General features: G+C 34.7%; 1 protein-coding gene across 4 annotated transcripts; it reads left to right on the top strand.

The window, feature by feature from the left end:
• Nucleotides 1-870: 870 nt before the first annotated feature.
• On the top strand, nucleotides 871-15,381 carry LOC110672807 (sulfite oxidase). Of its 4 annotated transcripts, XM_058140384.1 has the most exons (13): nucleotides 871-1,004; nucleotides 1,100-1,202; nucleotides 1,618-1,733; nucleotides 1,835-1,897; nucleotides 2,001-2,037; nucleotides 2,189-2,270; nucleotides 8,980-9,098; nucleotides 9,221-9,316; nucleotides 11,372-11,482; nucleotides 11,750-11,851; nucleotides 12,702-12,749; nucleotides 14,414-14,629; nucleotides 14,992-15,381. In XM_058140384.1, the coding sequence occupies exons 2-13, from the start codon at nucleotides 1,128-1,130 to the stop codon at nucleotides 15,106-15,108; spliced, it is 1,182 nt and encodes a 393-aa protein (XP_057996367.1). In that variant the 5' UTR covers nucleotides 871-1,004; nucleotides 1,100-1,127; the 3' UTR covers nucleotides 15,109-15,381. The 4 variants fall into 4 exon arrangements, with proteins under 4 accessions (XP_057996367.1, XP_021691385.2, XP_021691386.2 ...); XM_021835693.2 differs by lacking the exon at nucleotides 871-1,004 and having other exon boundaries at nucleotides 1,011-1,202; XM_021835694.2 differs by lacking the exons at nucleotides 871-1,004; nucleotides 12,702-12,749 and having other exon boundaries at nucleotides 1,011-1,202.
• The last annotated feature ends 1,515 nt before the right edge of the window (nucleotides 15,382-16,896 follow it).

Here is a 16,896-nt window from a genome sequence, read left to right as displayed (position 1 = left end):
CCACCCCAACAAGACGAGACGCTAGCATCTTTCGTCACAACCAACATTTACGCTATAATTGAACTTTGTAAGGGAGGAAAGAAAATAAAGAAGAGAAATAAGAAAAAAATAAAAATAATATGAAAATTATTTTTTTTATTTAGATATTAGAGAGAAAGATAATAAGAAAAAAATAATTTTTTAAAATGTAAAATATTTATTTTGTTTTTTTATTTAAAATTAAAATAAATAATTATAGAGATAAAAAAATAATTTTATAATTTTTCATTTATTTTCTCTTTAAAATAAAGAAAAATAATAATAAATACATTTATTATTTTTCACCTTTATCTTTTGTTCTTTTCAAATTTCTCTTATTTCCAAATAAATTTCTGAATAAGAGAATAAAAAATATGTTTATTTTCATTACTCTCTTATTTTCCTCATTGAGCTTTAATATTTTACATAAAGTTAAAATATTATTTTTTTCGTTAACATAAAAGAGTGAAATCTAATTGAATTGAATTGTGAGAAACTTAAACTTAATTTATTAATTTTTTTAAGATTTAAGCCCATTTTATTTAGAAAATAATTTAAATATTAATAAATTCAAACTTGACTTATTTAAAAAATAAAATGAGTTAAGTTGAATTTTTATTAAACAAAACTTTAAAAAGTTTGTGAATAGCTTGATTCATCTATAATTTTTATGAGTTTATTTAGGGTCTAATGTTTAAAATTTTATGATTTTTATTAAGTTTTTTTGTTTAAATAAATGAACTCAAGAGCTGATTTGCTAAACTATTTTACGAATGAGTTCGAGAGTCTTGATGTGTCAAATATTAAAAAGTTTAAATTTAAAAATTAATCTTTAAGTTCGGCTCATTTAAAAATAAAATGGAATCAAACCGAATAAAATCAAATCAGTCATCGACCTTCTGGCATGCGATGGAATGGGTATAGACGGACGGTGTTTGATTATGCTGTGATGAAGAATCGTCGCAGACACCGCCCCCATATATAAGGTTGTTACCTCGTATGGACACCGTTTCAAGATCGTCGTCTGGAATTTATCAAAGCCATTTCTCTCATTCTCTCCGTATAATTGTTCTTTTGGCAGTTTTCAATTTCGAGAGAAGCATTTGAAAATGCCTGGACTTACAGGACCCTCGGATTATTCGCAGGAACCACCTCGTCATCCTTTCCTCAAAATCAATTCTAAGGCCTGCTTCTATTCTCTGCTTCTTTATTTGCCTGTTTTCATTGGTGGATTGATCTAGAACTTGTGATTCTTTCTTATGGAACTCTGCCCATACGTGTGTGGTTGTTTGCGTAATTTTTTTTTTCATTTTCACGAGAGAGAACTGATTAAGGGTATTCGTTAATTCAGTGAATCTCATGGATAGATGGCAAAATTTGGCCTGAACTTTTTCGTGGGAAAGTTTAATTCTTGAATTCGATTAATGAGATTATTTTTGTCTTTTGACATCTTCGATAGTAGAAAATTTGATGTTTAGCAACGGGAACAGTGAAATTTCACTGGCATTTGCGTTGCAGTCTCTGTGAGCTAGTGTTTCTTTGTTGTTGAGCTTCCTGTTTCAATGATTGATATGTCCTTTTTGCTTGAAACTTGTGCAGCAACCTTTTAACGCTGAGCCACCTCGTTCGGCCCTGGTTAGCTCTTATGTAACGCCAGTGGATTTCTTCTACAAGAGAAATCATGGACCCATACCAGTTGTTGATGATATAGAAAGGTTACATGCCCATTTCATTTTCATTTCTGCTTTTATTACACCTTGAAATTCTTCATCTTTCGGTTATTTTAGCTGATTCTGCCATCTGTTTGTCTAAGCAGATATTCTGTTTCCATTAGTGGTCTGATAGATAACCCCATAGAGCTGTTTATGAAAGATATCTGGTGAGTTTTTGGGTTCATTCTAATTTCTAATTTATCAGCTAGTTGTGTATTAGCATGCTTTAAATTTCTGGAATGGGAATTTATATTGTTATGATAATAACAGGAAGCTTCCAAAATATGTTGTCACTGCCACTCTACAGGTTTGTTCGAATATGCATATTAATTTGCTCTATTTTTCATTTCAATCTGTAGGAATTCTTCCCTCAACTTATGCAGTATGACAATGATTATCAAGACTATTGTTAACTATATAGCTTTAACACAGTCCTTTTATTTCTATGAGCGATTCAGTGTGCTGGTAACAGGAGGACTGCCATGAGCAATGTCAAAAAAGTAAGAGGAGTTGGCTGGGATGTTTCTGCTATAGGAAATGGTTTGTTTTTCTCCATTTTGGAGCTATAATAAACTTTGAATTATTTTGATGCTGTTGGTGTATATAAAGCATAAATTTGTTAGGTTTTTAGCACCGTTTTGAAAGTGAAAGCAAATAAGTGGTAGGAAGAAAATATAGGAAATAAAAGTAATAAAAATAGAAAATATTTTCTTCCCTCCCATTTGTATGGGGAAAAAGGATAAAAGGAAGTCAAATTAAGGGCAAGGCTAGTTCCTTTGTTTGGCAAAGTGAAAATGAGAGGAAAGAAAATGCGTCATCAATTTACAGTTCCTTCATTCATGCTTGTGCTATGTTTTGTCACGTACAGAAGAAGGAAGTATAAGAATAAGTGAATTGATTGATTAGTTGTGATGGTAGTTGAAGTTGTTGTAGCTTTCAGTTAGAGGTTGTTGGAGAAATTGTAGCAAGTGGTTAGCAGTTGTTTTTAGAGGGAAAGTGGCAATAAAAAGGGTTGTGAGATATTGTAAAGATTCATTCTTATTATCAATGAAATATTATTTTCTTCCTTACAATTCTCGACACACTCTCTCTCTCTCTTATTCTTCTAATTTTCTGTTCTCTTAATTTCAACTCTGAAATAACTGTTGTTAGGGTTTCTACCTAACATTTGGTATCAAAGCTTGAAAACTGGGTGGGTTTCATCTGCAATTTTGTTTTTGGTGTCGCAAACCATGACTAAATCAACAGTGGTGGGTCAAGATGTTGCTAAGATGGCACAAATGGAAGAAAGGTTGGATCTGTTGCACGGGGAATCTTGGGAGACCAGGAAGGAAATGGAAATTCTGAAGCATGACTTTAAGAAGTTACAAGTGGGAATCAAGAAAGATGTTGCCGAGAATAAAATTGCAATTGAGACTGCTGTGGGAAGATTGGAAACCCTAATGTTAGGGTTTTTTGGGGAAAAAGTAAAAGAAATCATCAACTCTGATGAAAGGAATTCTAATAGAGTGACAGGTAAGAATACCTTAACAGCTCCAAAGGAAACTCTGAATCTTCATTCTAGAGATCAGGTTAGTTCTGATTTTGTTATGGAATCAGTGGGTCAGAAAAGATTTTGCCTAAGATTGAATTAGTAACTTTTGATGGGAGTGAGCTAAGGGCTTGGGTTAGGAAGTGTTTCAAGTACTTTAAAGTTTCTGGGGTTCCTAAAGATAAGATGGTGGGAATAGCAAGCTTGTATATGGTAGGAAGAGCTGACTCTTGATTTCAAAATTGGAATAAGTCTAAAATTAGTGGATCTTGGGAAGAATTTGAGATAGCAGTATGTAATAGATTTGGAGAACAGGGTTTTGAGGATGTAGTCGAGGAGTGTACGAGACGAAGGCAAGAGGGTAGTGTTGGGGAATATCAAGATAGGTTTGAGGATCTTAGGGTGAGAATGGAGAGGTTTATGCCTGATTTAGGGGAAGCTTATTTTTTGTCTGGATTCATTGGAGGATTGAGGGATGAAATTAGGCCAATGGTTAGGCCTACAACCCTAGCTCATGCTTTCGAAGCAGCTAGACTACAAGAGTAGTGGATGCTATGTAATAATAAAGCATTTTTTCTACCAAGATCTGGGTACAATAGTGCTTATAGGCCTAATTTTGCATTTTCTTCTTCAAACCAATCCTATAAAATTTCTCAACCACTTTCTTATCCACCAAAACCTCCAAATGATAACAACTACAACTAAAAACCTTCTGCAACCACTGCTAAGTCCTCTTCTGCTACCAGTAGTAATCCACTACCTCAACCTTCATCTAAACCAGGTCTGCTTCCAACTCCAGCAGCAAGTAGACAGTCCAAACCCTGTTACAGATGTGGGGAAAAGTTCTTCCCTGGTCATCAGTGTAAATCTAAGACTGTTATGGCCATTCAATTGGAGGAACAAGGAGTGAAAAAATTGGAGAAAGAGTATTAGGAAGTGGTAGAAGGTGAGGAAGTTGGGGAAGGACAGCCAGAAATTACTCTATCAGTCCATGCTATGGAAGGCAATCAAGGTGTAGACACAATTAAGGTGATGGGGAGACATAAGGATAGACAATTAGTTATATTAGTGGATAGTGGGAGCACTAATAGTTTCTTGGATGTAAAAGTGGTCAAAGATTTAAAACTTCCAGTGGTGCAAGCACCTGTGTCAGTAGTTGTTGTAGCTGATGGAAGGAAATTACTAAGTTCTACAATGTGTCCTTCATTTCAGTGGCACACTTAGAACCAATGTTTCTCTTTTCCTATGAGACTTTTGGAGTTGGGTGGATTTGATGTTATATTTGGAGTAGATTGGATGAGAAGTGTGAGTCCAATTTTATTTGATTTCAAGGGATTGCAAATCTCATTTCAAAAGGGGGATACCTTAGTTACTTTGCAAGGGATTAAAGAGGGGATGGAACTTGGTGGCCTTCAAGAATGTAATTCTTTGCAGCAGTTGTTGCATAGGAAGGGAAATAATTTACAGTCTCCATTATTCTGTGTTAATTTGATAGAGCAGGCTGTTGGAATTCATTTTTCTAGTGCTACTACTTTGTCTGCAGCTAACAGAGGTAATATTCACCCTGATATTCAGAAAGTTATTGATAAATATCTTCAAGTTTTTGCTGAATCTACTTCCTTACCCCCTTTTAGAAGTTATAATCACAATATTCCATTACAACCTGATACTAAACCTATAAATGTGAGACCTTATAGGTATCTCCATTATCAAAAAAATGAGATTGAAAAGTTGGTGACTGAAATGTTGAATTCCAAAGTTATTCAGCCTAGCACTAGTCCATTTTCTTCCCCTGTTTTATTAGTTAAGAAGAAGGATGGCACTTGGAGATTTTGCGTTGATTATAGAAAGTTGAATGACCACACCATAAGAATAAATTTCCTATTCCTATCATAGATGATCTATTGGATGAATTACATGGAGCAAAAATGTCTTCTAAGATTGATTTAAGGGCAAGATATCACCAAATTTGAATGGATCCTCCTGATATTCCCAAGCCTGCATTTAAAACCTACCATGGACATTTTGAATTCACAGTCATGCCTTTTGGGTTGACTAATGCCCCTACCACCTTTCAAGCCGTCATGAACCAAATTTTCCAACCATTTTTAAGGAAGTTTGTTCTTTTTTTTTTTGATGACATACTCATTTACAGCCCTGATTTAGAATCCCATTTACAGCATTTGGAATCTGTTTTTAAGGTGTTGGAGGAGCAGCAGCTTTTTGCTAAAATGTCTAAGTGCTCTTTTGGTCAGAATTCTGTTGATTATTTAGGGCATATTATTTCAGAAAAAGGAGTATCTACAGATCCTGACAAAATTGAGGCTATGGTAGCTTGGCCTTATCCAACTTTTGTCAAGGAATTGAGAAGTTTCTTGGGATTGACAGGGTATTACAGGAAGTTTGTTAGAAATTATGGGGTGATTAGTAAGCCTCTTACAGATTTATTAAAGAGGGACAACTTTCAATGGACTGAAGTTACTAGACAAGCATTTGATTTATTAAAAGTAGCTATGTCTTCTGCTCCTGTTCTGGCATTACCAAATTTTACTCAGCCATTTATCATTGAAACTGATGCTAGCAGCTATGGTATGGGAGCTGTATTACAGCAAAATGGACACCTTATTGCCTATATTTCTAAGGCTTTTGGGGTTAGGAATCAAAGCCTTTCTGTATATGACAAAAGAGTTGCTGGCAATCACTTTTGCCGTCACTAAATGGAGGCATTACCTTGAGAGCAAGGTCCCTTCTTCATCAAAACTGATCATGAAAGTATCAAGGACCTTTTAGAGCAAAGACTTCACACTAACCTACAGCAGAAAGGTATTTCTAAACTCTTGGGTTTAGATTATAAAATTTTGTATAAAGGAGGGGTGGATAATAGAGTGGTTGATGCTTTGTCTAGAAGGCCACATTCTGCTATGAATCAATTATCTGCTGTTCATTCTGAAATCATACATTCTGCTATGAATCAATTATCTGCTGCTCATTCTGAAATCATTCCTACTTGGATGGCTAATGTCCTTAATAGCTATGTTAATGATTCTAAGGCTACGGATTTAATTACTCAACTTTCTTTGGATAGTAAGGGTCATTCCAAGTTTCAGTTGTAGCAAGGGCTGTTGTATTACAACAATAGATTGTATGTGGGTTGTCATGGTAATTTGAGGAAGCAATTAATAGCATTGTATCATGACAGTGCTATGGGAGGGCACTCTGGCATTCACAATTCTTATAGTAGGCTGCAGAGACATTTTTATTGGCCTGGCATGTATACTGAAGTCTTGCAATGGGTACAACAATGTGCAGACTGTGCTAAATGTAAGGGAATGACTTCCGCTACCTTGGGTTATTGCGGCCTTTACCAATACCTTCTCAGGCATGGCGGGACATCACTATGGATTTTATTAAGCAGCTTCGTAAGTCTGGAGGTAAGGATATTGTCCTAGTGGTGGTTGATAGGTATATAAAATATGGTTATTTCATTGGATTGGCTCATCTAGGGGTGTGCAAACGGTCGGTTCGGTTCCGAACCGAACCGAACCGAAAAAACCGAAAATCGAAAATCGAAAATTTTAAAAACCGAACCGAACCGATTGATAAGAGAAAACCGAACCGAATCGAACCGATAAATTTCGGTTTGGTTCGGTTTTAAACCGATCAAACCGAAATTTATAAAATTTCATATTTTTAACATTAAATCTAAATAATAAAAACATAAAAACAAAAAAAATTGAAAATCAAAACTCAAAAATCTTTAGGTTCGGTTCGGTTTTCTTTGATTTCGATTCGGTTCGATTCGGTTTTTTTTGATTTCCTATATATATTAATAATTTCGGTTCGGTTCGGTTTTTTTGATTTTTTTATGAAAATAACCGAACCGAACCGATTAACCGAAATTATCAAAATTATAAACCGAACCGAACCGATTAAATTTTAAAACCGAACCGATTGAACCGAATTAATCGGTTCGGTTCGGTTTTTCGGTTAAAACCGAAAACTGCACACCCCTAGGCTCATCCCTTTACTGCATCTTCTGTAGCAAGGGTCTTTTAGAACACATTTATAAGCTTAATGATGCCCCTGTAACAATTGTTTCAGATAGAGATAAAGTATTTACAAGTGTGTTTTGGAAAGAATTTTTCAAGCAGCTGGGCACTACTCTTTCTTATAGTAGTGCTTACCACCCTCAAAGTGATGGCCAAACATAACGTTTGAATGAGTGTTTGGAAATCTACTTGAGATGCATGACTCATCAGCATCCCAAAGCCTGGTTTCAGTGGTTGCCACTTGCAGAGTGGTGGTACAATTCCTCATATCATTCTGCTATAAAAATGACTCCATTTGAAGCCTTATATGGCTATTACCCTCCATCATTACCTGCTATTCCTTCTTTTGCATCACCAGTTCAGGCTGTTGACCAATTTTTTCAGGAGAGGCAGTAGTTGAATGATGTTCTCAAGAGCAATTTGGAGCAAGCTAGGAACAAGATGAAACAGCAAGTTGATAAGGGTAGACTTGAGAAAGAATTTGATGTAGGGGATATGGTATATCTGAAGCTTCAACCTTATAGGCAAACATCTATTGCCTTAAGAAGGAATTTAAAGCTGGCTGCTAGGTATTATGGACCATTTCAAATTCTGCAGAAGATTGGCAAAGTGGCATACAAGTTACAGTTTCCTCCTAATGCTGCTATTCACCCTGTCTTCCATGTCTCTCTTCTTAAGAGAAAACTTGGAGACAATGTTGTGCCACGACATGATTATCTAAATGTTGGAGAATGAAATAATAGTGGCCCCTGAGAAGATTTTGCAAACCAGAACCATTACAAGGAATAGTCAGGCTGTGCTTCAAGGACTGGTCAAATGGTTTAATCTTCCATTAGAGGATGCTACTTGGGAGGATCGGTCATTCATCCAAGCCCAATTTCTCACTTTCATACATTCTTGGGGACAAGAATGTTCTCGAGATGGGGGTATTGTCACGTATAGAAGAAGGAAGTATAAGAATAAGTGAATTGATTAATTAGTTGTGATGGTAGTTGAAGTTGTTGTAGCTTTCTGTTTGAGGTTGTTGGAGAAATTGTAGCAAGTGGTTAGGCAGTTGTTTTTGGAGGGAAAGTGGCAATAAATAGGGTTGTGAGATATTGTAAAGATTCATTCTGATTCTCAATAAAATATTATCTTCTTCCTTACAATTCTCGACACTCTTTCTCTCTCTTTTTTTCTTCTAATTTTCTGTTCTCTTAATTTCAACTTTGAAATAACTGTTGTTAGGGTTTCTACCCAACAGTTTTACATTGATTGAGTTTTATTCTTAAGGGTGAATAAGTAACTTTGTTACAAGTGGCGCGTTTTTCTCTCCCTCTTTTTCCAAATTAGAGAGATTGAAATGGTGGGCCCAAGAGGAAAATTTAGGTTTTTTGCCATCCTCTCTTTTTCCTCCCTGTTCCTAATCTCTCCATATGGAAAGCAAATTGGGGGTGGGGTTGAATTTGTTTCAAATGGTGCACTTTCCTCATCCTCCCTCTCTCTGAATAAGCAACTCTTTTTCAATTTTGACTATGGTGCATGAAAAGACACCCACCCCAACCATATTTTGTTTCATACTACTCTGCATTCCATGTACGTTAATATTTGCATTTCACATGTCCTTAAGGGACCATAATTTTATCCAAATTAGTTTACATTATCTCTGATATAGGATATTGTCTTTCAGCTGTCTGGGGTGGTGCCAAATTGGCAGATGTTCTTGAACTTGTTGGGATATCCAACTTCACGGGTACCACAAACTCAGGTGGAAAACATGTTGAATTTATAAGCATTGATAAGTGTAAGGTATTAAAACTGGCCTTTTGAAGAACTTTTTAGAGCTTTTCTATTGTTTGATGTATCTTTATGGTTTAATGGAAGATTGTTACCTGATCTCCTTTACATGTTCTGTGGTTATAAAAATGTAGGAGGAGAATGGGGGTCCTTACAAGGCATCAATTCCGCTTAGTCAGGCTACAAACCCTGAAGCTGACGTTTTACTTGCTTATGATATGAATGGGGAGGTCAGAAAACTAGCCATCATTGAATGAAATGTTGTTCTCATTTAATTTTTTTCAACACCTCTAAAAGTATTCGAGCCATGGTGGTGGTAAGAATGTTATTTCTATTTTTTTTTAAACAATTCCATTAGAAATTGATTAAAGAGGGAAAAGGTAATGCTTAGTTCTATCATAAAATATTAATTTCAGAGACCATGCACCTGCAATACCTGGTTGTTTACATGTTAAATAGTAGTGTATGAGTTCTTATCAGCCAGTTAATATGCTTTTGCTCACTGCCTTTATGTTGCTGCTTCCTGGAAGAGGATTTTTGGAAGAGTCTTGAGTTATTTCTATGTGAACAATTATTGTCTAGTGCTCACAGGTCAATGAACAATAGCGTGAATATAGACTATAAAACAATAGAAAAGAATGTGAATTATACTAGAAGGATTAGATCTTTAGAAGTAAAGGAAGCACTTAAGAGAATGAAAGTGGGTAAAGCCTACGGACTTGATGAAATACCAATTGAAGCGTGGAAGTGTTTGGGAGATATGGGAGTGGCATAGTTAACTAAATTATTTAATAAGATTCTAAACTCAAAGAAAATGCCTGATGAATGGAGGAGGAGTATTTTAGTACCTATTTTTAAAAATAAGAGAGACATACAGAGTTGCTCAAACTATAGGGGAATTAAACTCATGAGCCATACTATGAAGTTGTGGGAGAGAGTTGTGAAGCATCGACTACATCATGATACTTCTATCTTTCTCAATCAATTTGGTTTCATGCTCGGTCGTTCAACTATGGAAGCGATCTTTCTTATTAGAAGCTTGATGGAGAAATATAGAGATGTGAAGAAAGATCTACACATAGTTTTTATTGATTTGGAGAAGGCTTATGATAGTGTTCCAAGAGATGTCTTATGGAATGTGTTAGAACAAAAGAGGGTATCTATTAGGTACATACAAGTATTGAAAGATATGTATGAAGGAGCAACTACTATTGTGCGCACAGTGGGAGGGGACACAAGAGATTTTCCAATCTCAATTGGATTACACCAAGGATCAGCCATAAAGGTAAGTTTAGATGAATTGACGAAACATATACAAAAGAGTATTCCTCGGTGCTTGTTGTTTGCAGATGATATTGTTCTGATAGATGAGACACGAGAAGGAGTCAATAGAAAGCTAGAGCTTTGGAGAAGTACTCTAGAGTCAAAGGGTTTTAAGTTAAGTAGAACGAAGACAGAATACATGCATTGCAAGTTCAGTGAAGGCCAAACTGGTGATAGGGAAGGAGTTAGTTTGAATGGAGTGGTACTATCCCAAAGTAATCACTTTAAATATCTAGGCTCAGTCCTTCAAGTAGATGGGGGATGTGAGGAGGATGTTAGTCATAGGATTAAAGCCGGATGGTTGAAGTGGAGATGTGCCACGAGAGTTTTATGTGATCGTAAAATTCCCAATAAGTTGAAAGGAAAATTTTACCGTACAGCCATACGACCGGCTATGTTATATGGTAGTGAGTGTTGGGCACTGAAAGAGTCGTATGCGTCTAAGATAAGAGTTGCAGAGATGAGAATGTTAAGGTGGATGAGTAGCCATACTAGACTAGATAAAGTCCGTAATGAGAGTATTAGAGAAAAGGTAGGAGTGGTGTCAATTGAAGATAAGTTGAGAGAAGGGAGATTGAGATGGTTTGGTTATGTGAAGCGTAGGCATACGGAGGCTCCAGTTAGACAAGTAGAGCACATTTTAGGTTAGAGGATATAAAGAAAAAAAGGAGTAGACCTAAATTGACTTGGAGGAGAGTAGTACAACATGACCTAGAAGCATTACACATTTCTGAGGATTTAACCCAATCCATATAGCTGACCCCAAATTTTTGGGATAAAAGTTTAGTTGAGTTGCTCACAGGTCAATGAAATTGTGGCATTTTCACTTTTCTTGCATAGAGTTTATATTTTAGAATGTAATTTCATCTTTATTAATCAATTTGGTATTTTTTTTTTTCAGTGAAATAATTTCACCGTGAATTATTCTGATATTAGTTCATTTCCTTGTTATCATGCCAAAGCCTCTAAACAGGGATCATGGTTATCCACTGCGAGTGGTTGTCCCAGGTGTTATAGGTGCACGTTCTGTCAAATGGTTGGATTCCATTAACATAATTGCAGAAGAATGTCAGGTAGGGAAGTTATATCTTTCTCTCTCTCTCTCTCTCTCCTTTTTTTTTTTTTTTTTTTTTTCAATTGTGGCTTATTTCCACAGCTTGATGGCTGCATCATGCCATGAAGTGTGTATTTCTAATGGTCTTGGTCCCAGGGCATGGGTAGATTGCCCTGTGTTGTGGAAATAGCATAACTGTACTATATCTTAAATTTACTTCAGTTCTTTTCTCCTCCCCACTTTATTTCTAACTATCATATGGTTGTATTTTCATCACTATCTCCAGGGCTTCTTTATGCAAAAGGACTACAAAATGTTTGCCCCATCAGTGAATTGGGATAACATCAATTGGTCTACAAGGAAGCCACAAATGGATTTCCCTGTACAGGTATATGCTTGATACTGCTCCAAAGAATTTTCATTTTTTCTTTGGGTTAAAAGAAGATTTTTGACAGAAAAAAAAAAAAAACTATGTAGATGGTAAATTATCCTCTTCTCTATGAATACAAGTTATTTGGAAATAACTGAAACGATGAAGTGACACCCTATAATCAAATTCAGTGTAAGGTAAAAGGCACTCACTTAGAAACCTCTGAAGCAGACCCATAATCCAAAAGGGGTTCTTTTGTCTAACCAACAATAACTCCAAAGGCAAAATGATTTTAAAGAATTGACCATCTCTCCAACCAAATACCCCTATCAGTTGCCAACAGCATGACACTGTTGTTCTAAGCCTCTTTCCAACTCCTAAAAGCAGAAGATTTATACGGACTATCCTTTATGTCTTTGGAAATACTCAACTTGCTTCAAATTTATCAAATAGCTGATGCGAATATACACAGAAGCATTGCAATAAAGAAAAAGACTTCACTCCCTTTTTACCAGTTAGCAATATGTCAATAGCTGATATGCGTTGTTAAGTCTTCATATCTGCAACAAGTCAGTAACAATTATTTGGAGTGCTTCACAGAATATTTGATACTTATTATATTGTATATGTGATATATAAGAATCTTTTAGGGCCAAAAATGAAAATTGAATGACCTTTGGTGTTGTTTTATTTTATCAATTCGATCTGAACTGCAGTGTATGGGAAAAAAAGAAGGTGCGCTAATTTTTATGCGCATTTAATTTTCCTTTATAGCACAATCAGTAATAGACACACTTATATAATTGAGTAACAACTGTTTTTTTTTTCCTAGACAGTAATTAATTATCTCACCCTTATTGATTGACAGTGTGCAATTTGTTCTTTAGAGGATGTGGCTGCAGTGAAGCCTGGAAAGGTTTTAAAGATCTTACCTTCTGAGTGCTTTTCAACATGGTTAATCTTTATTTATTAAGGCTTGCATTAATATTGACAGTGAAACAGGTTGTGTCTGACTGATTACATGGCTTAACATCAAAATCTGCTTTGTTTCCTTTATTCTTCTTTATCATCAAATTTCTGGTTCACATCTTGAACTTTTGATTGCCTTGAAGTATTTTATTCCACTCTCAGATTATTTCTGTGGGCTAATAGTCATCCCATATGAGTTGCCTTTTTGAACAAGATATACACTTAGTGATGCAGGACCATCTATTAGGGATTTTAGGACTATGTAGTTTAGTGGAAGAAAAGAACTAAAAAATATCTAGTTCCCTTACTTTGGTTATCTTACCTTGGTTTTCTTTATTATTTAGGATATTTTTGGTATTTGACTTTGTTATTAGGGCTAGGGTTTATTTTGTGGTACCTATATTAAGTGTTCTTGTGACTTTTTTAACATTTAGCTTAGGATGGTTGAAAATTGAAATTGAAATTTTAGAGTGTTGTTTATTCCCTTTGTATTTTTTTCGGGGGTAAACTACACCAACTGTCCCTGAACTTTGGGGGTTATTTCATTTCTACCTCTTAACTTTAATTTGTTATAATAAAATCACTCAATTTTAATTTTGTTTAAAAAAAAAATCCCTCTAACCCATAATAGCAAGTTTCCAAGTTAAATGGAATAAAATTATCTTTTTACACCCCTCTCTCTTAAAAATAAACTTATCATTTTATCACTTTTCTATTCTCTTTCTCTCTCTCACCCTTATAATCAAATAAATTAATAATTATTTATCAATAAAATTATGTTATTTTATTTATTAATACCATTATTAGTTATATACTATTTATTAATTGTTTTTGTTTTTCTTCCTCTTCTTGTTCTTATTATTATTATTATTATTATTATTATTATTATTATTATTATTATTATTATTATTAAATATATAGAATTATTTTATTTGACGGTGGTTAGCTGGGATATTTCAATAAAATATTATTTTAAATATTATTATAATAATAATTAAAAAAAGGGGAAAATTAAAAGAAAGAAGTTTTTGTTACTGTTATTTAATTTGATAATACTAAAGTGGCTTGGACTACTTCACCCTCTGTTTTAATATTTAAAATAATATTTTATTAAAATATCCCAGCTACCCACCATCAAATAAAATAATTCTATATATTTTATTTATTAATAATAATAATTATTATTAAAAAATAAGGATTAACAAATAATATATATAATTAATAATTATAAATAATATATTGATAAATAATTATTAATTAATTTCATTATAGTTAGAGAGAGAATAGAAAAGAGGTAAAATGGTAATTTTTTAATAGATAGGGGTAAAAGGGTAATTTTATTCTTTTTAATATGTCAACTTATTGTTGCAGGTTAGAGAGGTTTTTTTTGAAACAAAATCAAATTTGAGTGATTTAATTGTAATCAATTGAGGTTGGGGGATGAAAATGAAAGAATTCAGGGACTATTGGTGCAATTTATCTTTTTTTTTTTTTTTTTGGGGGGGGGGGGGTGGTGTTCTTTTTATTATGGTTCTATATTACCTGGACTTCTATACATGCTTCTGTCTTATTCTGATGATCTAGGTCTTCATATATTAATACATTTTACAGGTGAAAGTCAGTGGATATGCGGCATCAGGAGGTGGCCGTGGAATTGAGAGAATAGATGTGTCTGTTGATGGTGGCAAAACCTGGGTGGAAACTTTTAGACATCAGAAGACTGGTGTCCCTTATATTGCAGATGATATGAGCAGTGACAAATGGGCATGGGTACTTTTTGAGGTCATAGTTGACGTGTCACGCAGCACAGAGATTGTTGCAAAAGCAGTATGTATTCATTTTAATTCTGTTTTAATCTTGTCTTTCCTCAAATGCATCAATTGTATTTAATGCATGCTTGAAAATTTGCATGTTTGTGCATGACTTCTATAATTTTGGAAGTACCTAAAATCACATGCAATATGTTTCTAAAATTAAAGATTTAGTTGTAGGATTATGATGTCCTTTCTATATTTGGACCAAAGCCATGGTTTGCAAAGCCCTGCTCCAATCTGACGTACTAGCTAAAAGCTTGAGAGCATCTAACCAGGGTTTAGCCCATTAAATACCTTGGAATTTCATGCATCTCGTTTTCGTTAATTTACCTATAAATTTGCAATACATGACGTTCCCTCTTCCATCATGGACAGGTGGATTCAGCAGCAAATGTCCAACCAGAAAATGTGCTAGAGATTTGGAATTTGAGAGGGATACTTAACACTTCGTGGCATCGTGTTAAAGTCCAAGTTGGTCACTCAAACATGTAGACCATGTTTGGGTTTGGTTTTCCATATCCATATGGTACTAGAATAACATTCCTAGTGCTTTGACAGTGCTGTTAACTAAGTTGCTTAAGCTTTTATTTTTCATATGTATAGACATGTTACCTTTTAGCATCAGTGTGACTACTGCTCTTGACTTGTGATAATCAATGTTGATCAAAATAACTTGTGGTAAGGGGAGCCTAGAAAAGCAGTCTCTCCATTGTTGGACAATGAGCTATGATGTTGAATTTTGTAAAATAATTACTGCTTGGTTAATCGTTATTTGTTTTTTAAGGCATGGGGATATTGCAATTTAATTGGTTTCTGTTATTAAACTTAGGAACAATTAGATTTAGTTAGTTTGCATCGGCCGCGTTTTGGCCAATAATAAGAATTGTCGGCCACTTCGAGGTAAATAATGTTATGACTGTTAGTTTAGCATCATTCTATAGAGGAACCATTTGGGTTCCTGGAAATTTTATAGTATTGGAGTAATGTTGTGAACATAGAGGAACTATAATGTAATGAATTGATGGAGCCAATAGGAGGACGAAGATGTGCCCAAATGGAAGCACCTCTTTGGACTACTCTAGGTGGTAAATTGGTGATAATCCATCCACTTTTACCTGTTTAAGTCAAAGGTTCGATCCTCCAGGGAGGGAAATGCTCTTCTTGAGGACTTGGATTAAGGATCATCAGTCCTCAGGCTCTGTATAAATTGAATATTGAATTTGTACCATGGATGGCAGGATGAGGTTTGAGATTAAATCTGGATGACAGTGTTTAAATCTGCAGAAGCAATGACTATGCATGGGGACTGTCCCTTTCACAGTAAAATAAAAAGAAAAAGAAAAGTAGGTCCAACTCGAAGAACTTTGGCTGGAAATGGCAAACAACAATTCATTAGTCACATCAGGTTGGTTAGTGATGAGTCGGATGTGTGTCATCTTCATCTTCCAGGTTCTGGACCTCTGCTTGTTTAGGGGGTTGCAGGTCTTTATTTTTTAAATTTTTTACTTTTGATCCAATTCTCAATTTCTTTACTTGTATTCTATCAATATGATGTTGTCAGGCCAATCCTTAACTGTGCATGTAAGTAGGGGTGTGAACTAGTTGAAAGATAGCAAACACGTGTTGGAAAGATTGATCATGTAATCACAGTTGGAGTAATTAATAATATCCAATTATTCTTTTCTCCTGCAAGTTGTAAGCATTCAGAAGCAAGACAAGCCAATTCTGTCCCTTTCTTTTAAGTGTACTTTTCCTTTCCCATACTTGTCTGCATCTGCCATAGTATTGCCCATGTAGCCGCAGACATTGATCAATATTAGAACCTGCAACCATGTCCACACTGTAAATAATTATTTATATTCCAAGTAATTTATAAACAAAGATATATATTTAGATTTGTTTAAAATCAATGCAAGCATGATTAATCCATAACTTTCTATGTGGTTATCTGCACAGAAAATCCTTTTTTTTTTCTTTATTTTTGGGGGGCTGGTGAATTTTTAAATTTTTTTTCACAGAATTTTATTATTATAACAGCCACAATTCAATCATTCATACCTGTTCACAACAGCTGTTTATTTGTAAATTGCTTTGCTGGTTCTTGCCACAAGTGGCTGGAATTTTGTAGTGCAATTAAATTTTGTCACGTTTGTATATGTGTGGGCAAATTCAAATTGGCGGTTGGAGAAACAAGAAAATTTTCTGACATGAAATCAAAATATTAATAAAAGAAACAAGGTTTAAAAAAAAAAAAAAGGACAAGAAGATAGGATTTTTGTG

The sequence above is a fragment of the Hevea brasiliensis genome, chromosome 18, assembly GCF_030052815.1.
Source record: "Hevea brasiliensis isolate MT/VB/25A 57/8 chromosome 18, ASM3005281v1, whole genome shotgun sequence".
Taxonomy (NCBI): Eukaryota; Viridiplantae; Streptophyta; class Magnoliopsida; order Malpighiales; family Euphorbiaceae; genus Hevea; species Hevea brasiliensis.
Note: the sequence above shows the minus strand (reverse complement) of the source record. Positions and strands in the feature narration are given on the sequence as shown.

What these genes read in the sequence shown, in the direction of transcription:
- LOC110672807 (XM_058140384.1), top strand. Translation starts at nt 1,128, where the DNA reads ATGCCTGGACTTACAGGACCCTCGGATTATTCGCAGGAACCACCTCGT. An exon ending in TAAGCATTGATAAGTGTAAG is followed by an intron (nt 9,099 to 9,220) that starts GTATTAAAACTG and finishes ATAAAAATGTAG; the next exon opens with GAGGAGAATGGGGGTCCTTA. An exon ending in CTGCAGTGAAGCCTGGAAAG is followed by an intron (nt 12,750 to 14,413) that starts GTTTTAAAGATC and finishes TACATTTTACAG; the next exon opens with GTGAAAGTCAGTGGATATGC.